Here is a 15,097-nt window from a genome sequence, read left to right on the forward strand (position 1 = left end):
AGCCTCACCTCTCATTATACACCTCTCATTATACTGTTCAATGACGAACATACATTTCTATGGTTATATTTGTCTCTCTCTGTCAGCATTTCTATATTTGAGAAGTGCCTAAAAGTCTGTGATGCATGTACTTTACTTTTCAATCACTCTGTGTTCTGGTCAACGTGACATTTGTCATCATATCTATACCATGCTATCAGTGCTTCTGTCTGCCTACGGTACACCATCTTACCATCTATTCATATTTCTCCATTCAAATCCCTCTCTCCTCTCTCCTTACATGTCTCTGCCTGCAAAGCTCTCCCTCCACATGGCGCTGCCCCCACCTTTTCTCTGTCTGCAAAGCCAACCCAGGCCCTGATTAGGCCTCCTTGCCTTCCCCACTCGGACAAAGTTCATGTTATCTTCTCTGCCAAGCAACTGTTTTCGCGTACTTGTACACTGTAACTCATAACAATCTCTCCGCACTCCACAGCGCTTCTGTGTGTCTCCATTCAGAATGGCTTCATAATGCCATAGGCCTCATTCTTTCTCTAGTGCTTACTCTCTCACTCACAAACCCAAGCGCTATCTATAATGCAAACTTCATGCATATTCTAAGTGCACACTCAATGCGTGTCTCTCTACATAAATACATAATACATAACAACATATCTCTACATGTATCTCTAAATGGCTCTACAAATATAACAGGCCTCATTCTATAAGCAAATACAAATGGCATACAAAGTGGCAGTCTAATGAGGTTACTACTGGTACTAATCAGAATGTATGATGGATAACTAAACAGGATGCAATGATGGATAACTGGATCCCTAAATGGGTAATAATGGGTAATGATTCCATAATGATAACAAACCAGGCTTCTCCATACTATCAGGTTTCACAGTGCGGGACAACAAACTTCCTGACTTTGTTGCAGACCTCTTCCAATCCATTATGGACCTGCCTGAGGACTTGGCTATCGAACTGGACAGGCCTCACCGCGCCAGGACCCAAAATACCTCAACCCAAGACAGACCTCTGGACGTATTGTCCCATGTACACTTCTTCAAACTGAAGGAACACATTATGGCCGTGGCCAGACCCCTGTCGACAGTCTCCTTCCGCAAGATTTCACTTTCCTTATATCAGAATCTGGCCTCTACGACCTTGGTGAAGAGGAAGGCTCTCAGGTCATTGGCTATGCAGTAGGGAGGTGGCTTACAGGTGGGGTTTTCCCACGGCACTCCACTTCACCTAGCAGGGGAAGCACTGGACGGTTCAGACACTAAAAGAAGTGGAGAGCCTGCTAAATGCTGAGACGGCAGGTGTTCAGAGGGGGCTCAGGGACTAAGTCGGAGTCCCAGGCCTGGGGCCTCGCAAAACTGGATGAAGGTGGGTAGGAGAAGGAAAGTGAGGGTCAGGTCAGGAAGACTTGAACAACTTGGCACTCGTTATGGCTGTGTTAAGGGTTGTGGTGCCTCCTCCTTCTGGGTGGGTTCACCTCGCCGGGGTTGGGGGCTGAGGTGTCTGGGCGTGCGTCTCAGTCATGGAGGGGGAGCCAGGAGTTGGGGAGTATGGTTTGAGTATGGCTATGTTGCCTTCCAAGTCGGATCCCCCATTGGGATTCTCAAAATCTCTGATGTTTGCGCTTGTTTGAGCACTGTTTATGGTTGTTTTGGATGGGGGTGGGGGGTTTGATTACAAATGTTTGCTGTGGGATTGGCACTGGAGCTACACTTCTCAGGGAGGTACATTTCAAGACGGCATGAGGGGAGGGTGGAGGCTTGGACGTAAGGGGTGCCCTGGCTAATGTAGCAACTGATGTGGTGGTAGGATCTGGTCTTGATGGACACGTCGAACATTCAGGGGCTGAATTCCCAGATGAAAAGGGAATCCGTTTTATGAAAGTTAAGGGATATGTCCTCTATGGTCTTCTTGCAAGAGATTCACTTACTCGCACAGGATGAGAAACAAATGAAACCCCAAATGTTTCCAAGACAATATCTTTTGCCTCTGAGGGTGAGAAAAAGCGGGAGGTGGCTATATTGATTGGTGAGCAGATCCCAATCTCTAAGGTGAGGGTCCTTCGGCATCCCTGGGGGCGATATGTTTGTGTTAAGGGCCTGGTCTGGGAACGCATGGTATGCTCCTAATGTTGGACAAGATGTATTCCTGGAGAATTTTCTCTTGCTGGTGCTTCCCTTTGGAGAGGGGCAGATTTTGATAGGGGGTGACTTCAACCTCAAATACTAAACAAACAAACAAACAAACCTGGTGTCCACCTCCCTGGTGGACAAGACTTTACCCCTACCAAACTAGATTTCAAGCATGTCATCGCCTTTGGGTCACTCCTTCATGAACTGGGGCTGGTTGACACCGGATGACTGTTCCATGGTGAGGAGAAAGATTTGTCCTTCCATTCACAGGTTTACAGGGGCTTCTCTAGACTGGATCTCATGCTCGCACCCAGAGCGTTGTACCCATTTGTCCATGGGGTGGAAATAGGAATTCGTACATTGTCAGACCATGCCCCAGTGTCTCTAACCTGGTCCATGGTAGTAGGCCTGAGAGACCCTGACGCCCCTGGAAGTTGTCCGACCCGGGACTCAGAGGCCCGGTGGTATCTCGAGAGATAGGAGATGTAATATCCAACTACTTCCAGTAAAATAGCAGCTCAGGTCCTCCACTGGGGATTGTTTGGGACGCCATGAAGGCAGTTGTTCGTGGGGAGTTAATTAGTAAGTCTGCAGCATACACTGGAGAGCGATAGCTGGTTAGGATAAACCTGGTAAGGCAGGCAGTAGAACAGGAGCACAAGGAGCACAAGAGGGTGGGGGTCACATATGGCACTCGGGAGGATAGCTCAGGGGCAACACGCTTGCCTTGGAAGCAAGACGACACGAAGCTACACAGGTTCCATCCCCGGGTCCGCGTTTAGAAACCTCTGGGTATTAAAACAAGTTATAAATAACCAATTACAATTACTACGCAAGCTTAGAATGGGACGCAAGAAGCTTGAAGGGCATCTTGCTGATGGGATGGCCCAAACAATGTTCAAGACCAAGCAATACTATTATGGGAATGGGAACCGAACCAACTGTCTCCTGGTAGCTAAGTTGCGGAAACTCAAAAACCGAAATACAGTATTGGCTCTACGTGATAGTCAGGCAGTGTTGCAGCAGGGTGAGACTGATATAATGGGGATATTTGAGACCCATTTTGGAGCAGTATTCCGGGGGAAACCCGCCCCGGCTGAAGTTCAGGCTCAATACTTGAGGGATGCAGACCTGCCAAGGGTATCTGTTGAAGAGCACAAGGCTTTGGAGGGCCCGATTCTGACTGGGGAAGTTGAATGGGCTATTAAGACTTTGAAGAAAAAGGCCCCTGGCCCTGATGGGTTCACGGCTCCCTTCTATAAAAGGTTTTGCTCTCTCCTGTTTCCCCCACTAGTGGATCTCTAACTAAATTTTTGGTTTCCAGTAGGGTCGTCCCTTGTATGGGTATCTCCAAAACTGTTCTTATTCCCAAACCGGGGAAGGATCCAGCGCTTTGTGATTCCTATCGCCCCATCACTCTTACTAGTATAGATTTGAAGCTCTTCTCATAGATACTCGCCCAACGGATGAAGGATATTCTCCCAAGAATTATACTTAGTGACCAGGCAGGCTTTATTGCGGGTCGCAGTACCCATGGAGATGTGAGGCGAGTCCTGGGTCTGTTAAGAGGTGGGGCAGCGTTCAGGGTACAGATGCGGATAATTGCGCTGGACTCCCATAAAGACTTTGGTGGATTGGAGGTATATCCGAGGGGTCTTAGAGCAGTTTGGGTTTGGTCCGGGGTTCATCAATCTATCAGAATCAGTTTACTTTTAATGGGGCGACTGTCATCTAGCCTGCCAATAACCAGGGGTACAAGGTGGGGCTGCCAGCTGTCACTGCTGATTTTTGCCTTGAGCATGGAGCCACTTGCCTGCCATATCGGGAATAATGCAGCCATAGAGGGGATTCTGGTCAGGGAGCTGGGAGGTAAATTACAAGGTTTCTCTCTATGCAGATGATGTTCTGCTCACTCTGCATAACCCCTGTACTCCATTGGCTGTGGTGTTACGGGAATTGGCTGATTTTGTCCGGGTTTCTGGATTTAAGGTGAACTATGATATGTTGCACGGTTTGGATGTTTCCTTGGGATCCCAAGGCAGACTCGCGATTAGTGCTTTAGCCCCAATACAATGGTCTTGGGGGACTATCCCCTACTTAGTTGAGTATGTAGGCTAGCTGACGACTAAGCTAGCTAGCTAATCAGGGAAGGAGCATGATCTGTCACCCAGATAATTCCCCGGTTGAGTTCGTTCCCAGGTATAAATCTGATGGTATAATTTTTCTTGATTCAGAATGAAGTTTTTCGCTGGCTCCAGACTCATAGTGTTCAAAAGGCAGATGAGAGCAGGAAGTCAAGACATTGAGATGTTTCTGGGCTCTATAAGGAGGCGAGATCCGCAGGAACTTGGGTTCCAGAGATGCAGGAATCCTGTCCTCTACAGATGGAGCTTTCCTTTGCAAGGTCTGTGGAGATAAACACTGCCTAGGAACTAGGGGTGTCTGGAATAATAGATTTAGTATTCAGGCGAATACCGAATAGTTGGCCAAAGTATTTAGCAGAAGCCATATATGGAGCCGAATATTTCCCTTTTTAATACATAAACTTGTGACACAAAAATATACTTTGTAAATTAAAACTATACTTATAAATGTGTATCCCCAACTATAGAAAGTGCTTAAATGAAAGAACACATTGAAGAGTTTGTTTCTTTGTGCAGTCATCAGTGATGTTTCCATGTAGCACGGCTGGGCTAGGACCAAGTAACTGGAAAGAGCCTATGACAAGAAAATTAAAATGTACAATTGCTGGTAGGGGAATGTTTTGCCTCACCCTTTCAAATGCTTCTTTTGGGCTGGCCCATTTTTGCAGTCTGCTATAGCAGGGAATTGAACCACAGTGACTACTGCATTTACCACCCTGATGATAGCTGCTAACTTTTTAGATGCTAAAACCATTACATAGGGTTTGCAGTTTTAGAACACTGAAGCCAGCACTGCACCCACTGATACTGCTTTTTTTAATTTTAAAAAGTATATTTTCTGTAACATCTCGGTTTCTTTTCTGGTAAATGCAGATGACCTGCATTGCCCCTATAAACTCTTCTCAAGTGGGTCTTCACACTGCAGCTCTAATTTAGAGATCGTTTTAAAGCTTTATCTCATCACAGCTGCCAGGGGCATTGCTGGGGGAGGAGGGGGCCAAGGGGGATATAGCCCCTGATCTTTTGGTTGTAGCCCCGGATAGAATCTCAGGAGCTACAGCCAAAAGACTAGCTAGCCCCCAGTCCCAACAGTTCCGACATCAGTTTAGCCCCAGGTCTTTTCCAGACATAGCAACTCCCCTGACAGCTGCTATCTCAGTGACTTTACACGCATGGCTCCTTATCTAAGCCACTTTCAATGAGAAAGAAAAAGCCTCCCTGTGAATGAAGACCCTGATATATCCCTTTTTTCTGTACCATATCTTTGCAAAGAGCAAAACATTTCAAGGGCCTGAAAGAAGCAGAAAGGATGCCCTGATACTCCTTTCCATCATAACAGATCTACGAATACACTGTGGGTGCAGCAATGCATCAGCATTAATGTGATATCTGCAGGGGCTGTAGCTGCAGCCACCTCGGTTTGCATTTTGTCACCACTAGACAGGGGCAGAGAACCCTCCCGTGCTTCAGGCTCATTCCTCTGCTCCTCTGTGAGTTGGCCTTAAGTGCCCCAAGATGGCAATCCGCTGATCAAACACACACTCCCAGTAGCAGTCAGGCAGCCCCATGTACTAAATTTCAGCTTTCAGTAACAAAATAATGAATTATTCGGCCAAAGCCAAATATCTCTTTCATAGCTGGAATTCGGCCGGATTCTTACTCAAAGCCAAATTTCGGTACACCCATATTTGGAACTCACTAAAGAGCCACACAATCCTTCACCATTGGGACTGAAACATTACTTGGGGACCTTCCTAAAAGAGGAAAGAACTACACTGCTGGCAGATTTAATGAAATTTATAACAAAAAATGTAGATTGGAAACTCAGGCTCTCTAACAGCTGAGTCCTGTTTCACTGGGAGAAAAACTATCCACCTTAAGGGAGTCTCTTCAGGTACCTCCGAAAATTCTACACCATCAACACCTTCTAAATTGACCAAATCATCAAGATTGGCCAGCACATAGACACCAGCTCTGCATCCACAGACCCATCTCAGGTCCCTCCTTGCAAAAATCTCCACACATTCAAGTCACTCTCGACAGAGGACCTGGTAGAAACCCTGGACACCCTCAAAGCCACACTGTATTCAGACGACATCTTCCCAGCATCCATCCTCAAGACCCTCCCTGCAGAAGCTCTCCTTCCCTACCTGGAGATCATCAACTGCTCCCTAACTCAAGGCACCTTCCCATCGACCCACAAAACAGGACAAATCCTCCCTCTACTAAAGATACCCACTCTGGATACCGACAACCTAGCTAACTATCGCCCCATAACCCATCTTCCCTTCCTAGGTAAGATCATCAAGAAAGCAGTAGCCACACAACTGCAGCAAACCGACACCGACAATCTCCTCCAAACCTACCAATCCCGGTTCGGACCCAGATGCAGCACAGAGACAGCAACCATACAGGCGGCCGAGGACGCCCTCAACATCCTTGACAACAGCCACCCCATCCTCCTGGTTATACTCGATCTCTCTGCCGCTTTCAACACAGTAGACCACCAGGCGCTTACGGACACCCTATGTTGGCGCATGGGGATCAGTAACCTTGTAAGTAAGCTGGTTCAAGTCCTACCTCGCCAACCGACAGCAGTTTGTTCAGATGGACTGCTCGAGATCGCCAATGCTACCCGTCACCATTGGAGTCCCTCAGGGTTCCGTCCTCTTTCCAGTGATCTTCAATCTATACATGGAGCTGGTGGGAGGCCTCCTAGCCACATACAACATCTACATCCACCAACTGTCAGGTTTCGGGGCAGATGTGGCCAATAATGTTTTATGTATTTATTTGGATTATATACATTTTTTTCCTGTATTTCAATGTATGGTTAGTTTAGGCCTTAACATAGTTATTCCAGAGTGCAGAGGTTATCCTAAGCCAAAATGGTGGAAGGAACCTGGAGTCCTGATTGGTGTAAGGTTACACAAAGGGCCAACTGCCTTTCATTAAGAATTGTCTTTGGGATAGGTCCCGTTTTGGTTTCCTAAATTTAGGCCTGGAGTCACAGGAGAAGAAGAAAAAACTGTTTTCAACCTTCAGAAGAAAAAGCCTTTGAACAAGAGCAGGAAGATTTGTGATCACCTTTACCTTCTGAGATAAGTAATGCACTCTTAACAAATTTAAATATCTGTTTGTTTAAAAATAGATTTAAAATAGTGTTCTCTAAATAGCATTTAGAATTTCTTTCTTAATCAGTATAATTTTTTGTCAAACAAAGTAATTTTTCTTTCTTTCTTTCCGCCGCGCATAAAATGTTTCAGGCAAAATAGAGTGTTCTTAAATATGCATGCGCTCTGTTTTAAAACTGACAGGAAGCAGCCTTTAGCTCCGTAACGTAGACCGCAGCTTGCTTATTTAGTGCTTCATGTCTAACTTTACTTTCTAAGGCTGCTTCCCGTATTTTCGCGTTCCAGTCAGCAGTTGGAGCTGCGCGTCCGGTCCGGAGTTCCGGTCAGGCTGAAGTCGCTTTGGATCGTAGCAGGTGACTAGAATCCCGTTTGAGGTGAGCCTCGCTGCTTTATTTGTGCGGCAACTGTTTTTTCATGTGTTGTGTTCCTAGCGCAGTACAGTTTGTTTTTGCAGCTCCATTATTCGCACAGTGACAGGGATTCAGGTTTTTTAGTCAATTTCCTCTTAAAGACTCAGCAATCTAGTATTCCGGTAGCGCGGGGACTGGATTATAAAGGGTTTCGCCTCTGACGTGCGCAAGGCAATTAACCAAGATCAGTTATTTTTCTGATTCCATGTTTTGTACTCTAGAGCTTCAGTCTCTAGGAAAATAGGATGTAACTAACTTTTTAAAGGTTATTAAATAAGTTGGCATGGTCTAGTGTGGGAAAAAAGAAAAGTGAAAGTGCATCACCAACTGAACTCATAGGATGGCAAGCAAATGACTTTGGGCTATACTCACTATCAAATGGGGTTCAAGTTTGGATTAGTTATTAGAATTCAGGATAGGTTTTTGGTGATACATGGTGTGAAGAACAACCAAGTTACAAGCAAAAGACTAAAAGAACAAATTCAGTTAGTTCCCATAAGGTGATATATGCTCAAATGAGTTTTGGGAATAATTACACTCAATTGGATTTCTTCAGTTATCACCCAGTTAAGGAAGTAGGCATTTTTGGAGAAAGACAGTTAATGGAAATACTGTTTTGGACTACAGAATCCTTTCATTATTTTTGAGTCATTGATGCCAAGGTTTGAACTATTCCTCTAGGCTTTCAGCACAGGATTCTCAGGTACCGTTTCTCTTCTTTGGGGTTTGAGAGTGGGAGGTGAAATTATACAGATAGAAGCTCACCTTGTTTGTTTTTCATTCATGCAGATATCCATCCTAAGGAGGAAGATCTATTGTCTGAGTTTGTTATTTTGTCCCATTCCCCCTTTCCCCCAGGGGTGTAATTCCCAAACAGTTGTGCACGAGACGCCTTTGTGGGTCTATGAATTCAGCAGCTCTGGAGTAACTTTGAAGACAGGACCTGACACCAATAACCGACAACACACAGCTATACAGCGAGATCGACTACATTAAGGACATCCATAGGCTCCAAACCTGCCTCTCGTTGATCCAGTCTTGGATGTCCAGTGCATACTTGAAGTTCAACTCCTCCAAGACCGAATTCCTACTCCTCACCAACAACACCAGACACCGAGACATACAGACCTGGCTATCAACCAGGAACTCTTGAAGGCTTCACACCTGAGCTCACCTCCTGTGCCAAGTCCCTCTGGTTTCACATCGACAAACACCTCTCCTTCAAGACACACATAGCTAAGAAAACTCAGACAGCTTGGTATCAGCTCTCCCTCCTGTGGAAAGTCAAGCCCTTCCTCCCTCTGGACAACATTAAATCCACTGTTCAAGCACTGGTCCTATCACACCTGGATGGGGCAATGCACTCTCGAAGGCCTCCCGTTGTCCTCCCTTGTGCCCTTGAGAATTGTCCTACATGCGGCGGCACACTTCATCCAGGGTGCACGCAGGGACGGCCACATCACCGAAGCAATCATCGATTGTCACTGGCTCCCAAGAATCACCTTGAAGTCTTGCTGCATCATCTATAAGGCAGTCACTGCTGCCTTGTGGAGAAACTCAGCATCTAGGGCAGACAGCACACCACCAGGAGCCAGGTCATGTGCAGACATGAAATCCGCTGCTGCAAAGAGGAAAGTACCAGAAAACAAGCCTTCTCTGCCTTTGCCCCAAGACTATAAAACCTCCTCCCCGTCAGCACCAGACTCGCCCCACGCTCCTACAATTAAAAAAAGAACTCAGGACCCACCTCTCCTAGGAGCCTCTGCTCCTCAACACATACACATAGGCCATCACGTTGCCCATCGTACCACCTGAATTGCTAGACGCCGCCCGCCCCTCTCTTCCCCGCCACCTGGTACAGCTGTACCCTTCCTCTGTGCCCCTCTGTAGCCTACCCACTGCTGTATATCTGTTCTGTTGTTACCTCTGAAAAGTGCTCTGTTATGTATCTGTATTGTTGTAGGCCTCTGTAAAGCGCTCCGTTGTTTCTCAAAGCTAGGTCAGCACTCAATTACAATAATAATAATAATAATAGCAATACTTCAGCATAAGTGTTAGAATCGCTCCAGGTGGAATAACATACACATACAAACCCTGAAGGAGGGACTCGCATTGATATCGCAGGCACCCAATATCAAAGCAGGTCTCTCACACAACTGGGTGACTCATGGGACACTACCTACCCTATAGATAGAGATCACAGGGTTGAGATGAGGAGAAGAGATCCCCTTTCTCGCACCAGTGATAAACTGGTAGCAATGCAAGGCTTTCACATTAAGTTTTCACGTGGTGCCATACCCACCCTCCTTTCTTCATCGACGAGCACCGAGGATACACCTCTGGCCTCATCCCTTCGTCACAAGGCCCACAAGGCTGCAGGAGCAGCTGAAGCATAATGTTGAGAGGTAGAGGGCCTGTGCCATTTTTTCTGAAACTGTGCATAGAGCGCTCCTTTTGTCATCTTTTTGCTTGGCTAGATTTGTTTTTGCCAGACAGCGTTACTTTGCCCATTTTGGCAGTTTTGTGTCCACCCCAGTGCGAGGCTAATTTGGGCTTCATTTCATCCTGGGCCTGTTTTTGAATTACATCATGGCCCCTTGACTCCAGAGTGCCTGTCCTTCTCCCACAAGCACAGCTCTGAAATGGACCATCCTTAATCAAAGGCCCAGTCCGAGAGCCGGCGAGTGCTGGTCCCCTCTCAATAAGGCCCTTCTCTAAGGCCCTCCTCAAAGGTCCCTGTCTGGAGCTGGAGGGAACACCCCCTCCCTGCAGCCACTCTGCAACGCTCCAAAATGATTCACACAGACTTGATCCCCTCCATTCCATGTCCACGATCAACATATTGCCCTGGAGAGCAATATGGATCCCATTTGTCCACTGTGAGAAACTTGAGGGTGTTCTCACTGGTAGACCCCGGGGATCCATTGTTCAGGTGGCCAGGGGAGGGCCATTGCGCTTGTATCCTGACCCTGAGGGCAGACAAGCGTGGAAGGATCACATGGGCAAGGGGACCTTGGAGACAGTGGAAGGAACGCCTTTGGGCGAGAAACTGTATCCACTTTTCTGCGATACACCCCTACCCGACAACCCCTCCGTCTTTATGGGATAATGCCACCACAGTGCCATCCTACCCCAGTACTTCCCTTTAAGAAAAGGCAGGAAAAAACATATTTATCCACAACGACCCACCTGTTCCCGCCTTCCTGACCATAACCTTCCCTCCTCTTCAGTCGAACACTATAAACACCATAATCGCTGTTTTTATGTTGACGAACCTTTTTTCAATATCCAACCGATTTTCACGTAAAATCTACAACTCACTAAATTTCCCAGAATCCCCTTCATTCACTCTGTTCTTCAAATATTGCGAAGAAGAGGAAGCAACATGGAGGAATAAGGATTACCCATAGGAATACCTGGGCCATTACCACCATTTCCCTGCCATTTTTTAACAGACTCTGAACTCCTAATGAGGCTAATAGTGCTAGGAAAGATACTAGTTCAGAGCACAACTGTGTAGATGATCCAGAGGTAGAACATTAAAGAAGACGCAGAGAAGGAGAAAAAAAAACAATCAGCCAGAAAATCAGGGAACATGACAACTAAAATGAAGGATAGCCAAAACACATACAAGGAAAAATAACTTTCAAAAAGATAAAAAGGATTTGTACCTCTCACAAATCGACAGGTAGAGGTAGAGGAATGCTAGAACAGCAAGGCCCTCTGTGTCTGTAGACTCCTTTGAAATCCCTGCAAACTCTTTCAGTATGTCGAGTTCCTCCGGGCGGGGAGACTTAATTTTGCAATTGGAATCACCTGCAGAAGCAACCATTCAGGCAGTTACAGTACTTGTCATCGAAATGTGTAATATCCTCCTGCACCCCATGTGCCATTTGGCACAATACATGCATCTGAAACTGCTACCTCCCACACATTTTCCCACCAACATCTTCAACATGCCTTGAAGAAAACCGCTTCACAGTGTGGTGGTAGAGGCAAATCCCACTGTCCGTGTGTGAGGCTTGGCGGTGTCTAGTCAAATGGTCGACAGACAAATGGTCGACACAATTTGGTCGAAAGGACAAATGATCAAATTTTTTTTTTTAGTTATATATATTTTTTTAGGTTTTCGTTTAGGGAAAAAAAAGGTTTTTTTAGCAAAAAAAGGGGGGTTGAGGGGCGGACCCCCCCAAAAAAAAAAGTGAAAAAATAAAAAAAAATTAGATCTATTGACCTGTCGACCATTTGTCCTGTCGACCATTTAGATTCGACCATTTGACCTACAACCAGGCTTGGCCATATGCAAACATTTTAAATTTTTACCGTTCTGCATGGACGGCAGTGAATGTTATCACCTGGGCATACGGACGTACTGTGCTGTGGTTAAGCTTATAAACATTTGTAAAAGCTTTGTAAATGGAGCATTAGCAATGCAGAATAACGGACAAGGACTTTGAGAAAACGAATCCACCTTGTGAATCAAGTTAAAACCTCTGCACCAACGCTCTCCTTTTTTTGTCGGTTTATTTTCCTTTAATGACGAGTGGCAACCTGCCAAGTGGTTACAAATATGCAAGGCCATCATTGAACACTCGAAGCATCAATTTGTTGCCGTGGCTAGGACCCTCACCCAAATGGCTGTGCCAAAATATAGAACATGGTACATTTTAAACAGTGAATACACTGAATACTGTGAGGTGGCATCATGGAAAGAGACACAGACAACAGATTCAACGTGAAACAAAAGGCTTTATTAAAGAAAATGTCAGGATAGAGTACGGCCTAACTTGCCCTATGCTACGGGGGGGGGATTTCCCTACCTAAAGAAACTAAGTTAGTCTGGATCAGTAAGTTTAACTAAAAAGTCTGTCTGTGTCCAAAACCTATGCTTGCCCTCACTACTAAGACAAATCAATGTGTAGGGATATCAACCATAAACTAAACAGTGTTCCAAAAGTAAAGTTCAGAGCCATTTCCAGTTCAGGATTATTCTTAAGCGTCTTTTCACCAAATGTCCACTAGTTTATCACAAGGTTTAATTTACCTTCTTCTGGACTTGAATTAACAAAGTTCCACACACCTTTGTAAATTTCAGGGTGCCCTTCCCCAATTTCAATATAGTTCCCCAAGTTCAATATAGTTTCAGGGCAACACGTCTCAGGGTGCCCTTCCCCAAGATCAATGTCAAAAAGATCTCATAAAAAGAAGTATCTTGAAGCTTTCTCTCTAAACTGTGTTTCCATAGTTCTTTACAGCTCGGGGTTCCCGTCCCCAAGTCTTATATGTACCAATGGTAGTTTTCCTCTTTACACAACAGCAACCTTACTTGTTAGCATATAGGTGTTCGCTGGTCTTGCTGCAGTTGTTAGACCAAACTATCCACCCATTACAGGACACGCATCCAGGATCCTTCCATTCGCTTTCAACAGTTCTTTTATCCATCAAGTAGTAATTCTATGGTCTGGGCGCAGTTGTTGGATCATACGATCCACACTTTACAGGTCACGCAACCAGGAGCTTTAACCTCTCTTTGAGTAGTACAATATTGCAGCTGAACCAATGGTCTCTTAAATGCAATTCCACAACTTTACCAAGCAAGTGGTTTCTTAAATGCAGCTCCACAACAAGCACTTATTCAGCCTTTACTTCAAATCTACCATCAGGGCCTTTCATTCAGCTTGTTTTACAATTATCTTTCAATTAAAAATTAAATTTTAGCAAGTTGGTTATTTGCATTCACTTTAAGGTTCAATGTTAGCAGTTGTGCTGTTTCACGCAACTCCCTATTCAAAATAAATAGATGTTGCCTTCTTTTCACTTCAGTATTTAATATATGCAGGTTGTACTTGTTTCCTTCAATTCAGTATTTTACTAAAAGTAACTTTGCTTGTTTCATTCAATTCGGTATTCAATAAGTTCAAGCCTTCAGAAGGGTGTCGGAAACGGCTGCAAGTGTGTGGAATGTGTTCATGTGCAGTGCGGTTTGACGCCTACTGGTCCTTTCCTTTACTCTGAGACAGAGTGGAGTGGACTGGTGAGGTCTGGTGGAGTCGATGAAGCTGCGGGCTGTGGGTTGTTGCTGCTGACTGTGGAGGATGTGTCGGCTGTGGCAGGCAGCGAGGGCTGTGAAGGTGAACGGATAGTCCCTTAATATCCCAGGTTGGTGTCGCTGTGAGGCCTCCGAATCCAGTCTTGAGTGAGTCCAGAGTTACTCTAATCCCAGTACTGTACACCATTCCCAGTACGAGGTAAGAACCGGGTTGTGTTGCGGCGAGTGCAGATAGCACCCCGCAGTAATCTTGAGAATCCTCGGCTATCCCTACTGGGCTCAGTTTATAATCATCTGGCTCCTAAAGGACCTTTTACAGTACCATACCTCGCTTGACATAATTGAGGTTGGCAGTGTTTATAATTGAAGTACATTGCTTGAATACTTAGCTAAAATAAGTGTCTTGACAACTCGACGCCCTATTGACCTAATTCCTCAACAATTGACAATTACTGGGCGGTTTAGGGTGGGCTCTTAATTGCACGGTGGACCGAACCGCTGAAGTTAATAACTCCTTAGGAGTGATGACGCACGTGTATAATATCAGAAGCAGCACAATGTGCAATGATCTAAGGGGCCCAGAAATGCATGAGCTGGTCTATTCTGGATTTTTTTTCCAAAAATTTGGATAAGCAAATAGCATAGGACAGTAGGACAGCGTAAGTCCCAGTTTCTGGCGCTCAACCCCCAGGTTCAACTTATTTGCGATATTGGCTGATCCACTCCCAGTAAGTATGGATTCCCTAGTACTTTTTGAAAATGGCCTTAAGTATACTTTGACAGCCACTACTATAAAAAGGAAAATTGCAGACGTTTTCCCCGAAAGGAAATGTCGCAGCCTGGGAGACATAGAGGCCTGCGATACAAGTAAAGAAGTCAACAATTTCGGCATGGGTCCTCCAATGATGGGTGATTTAGCAGCCACCCCCAAGAAAGTAATCTCAGGGGTGTTGTTGGCCTGTCAGTTACCAGGCTACCTATTGCAATCTTTTGTATTGAGCCCTATTTTTCCACCCCTGGACCAGCAACAGGGCAGCAAACAGTAAATAACACGGATGCTGCTCCTCCAGGAGTTCAGTGTGATGGTTCAAAAGAATCCAATGATACAAATCTCTCAGCTCTGTTCTTCGTCTTAAACTCTTTGGTTTAGATGGTCAAACATTTAAAGGCCGAAGTCGAGTCACATACAAGAATATTGATGGAGTTAATCAAGGAGGTG

General features: G+C 45.5%; 1 protein-coding gene across 2 annotated transcripts in view; it reads right to left on the reverse strand.

Annotated features, from left to right (window-relative positions):
* MVK (mevalonate kinase) overlaps window positions 1–15,097 on the reverse strand; it is a 234,154-nt gene that overhangs the window by 133,533 nt on the left and 85,524 nt on the right. For both annotated transcript variants that reach the window (XM_069619413.1, XM_069619414.1), the window contains exon 4: window positions 11,501–11,645. In XM_069619413.1, coding sequence (XP_069475514.1) covers window positions 11,501–11,645 — 145 coding nt within the window. The remainder of the gene's footprint in view (window positions 1–11,500; window positions 11,646–15,097) is intronic.

Source organism: Ambystoma mexicanum, chromosome 10 (genome assembly GCF_040938575.1).
Source record: "Ambystoma mexicanum isolate Mex_15411 chromosome 10, UKY_AmexF1_1, whole genome shotgun sequence".
Lineage (NCBI taxonomy): Eukaryota > Metazoa > Chordata > Amphibia > Caudata > Ambystomatidae > Ambystoma > Ambystoma mexicanum.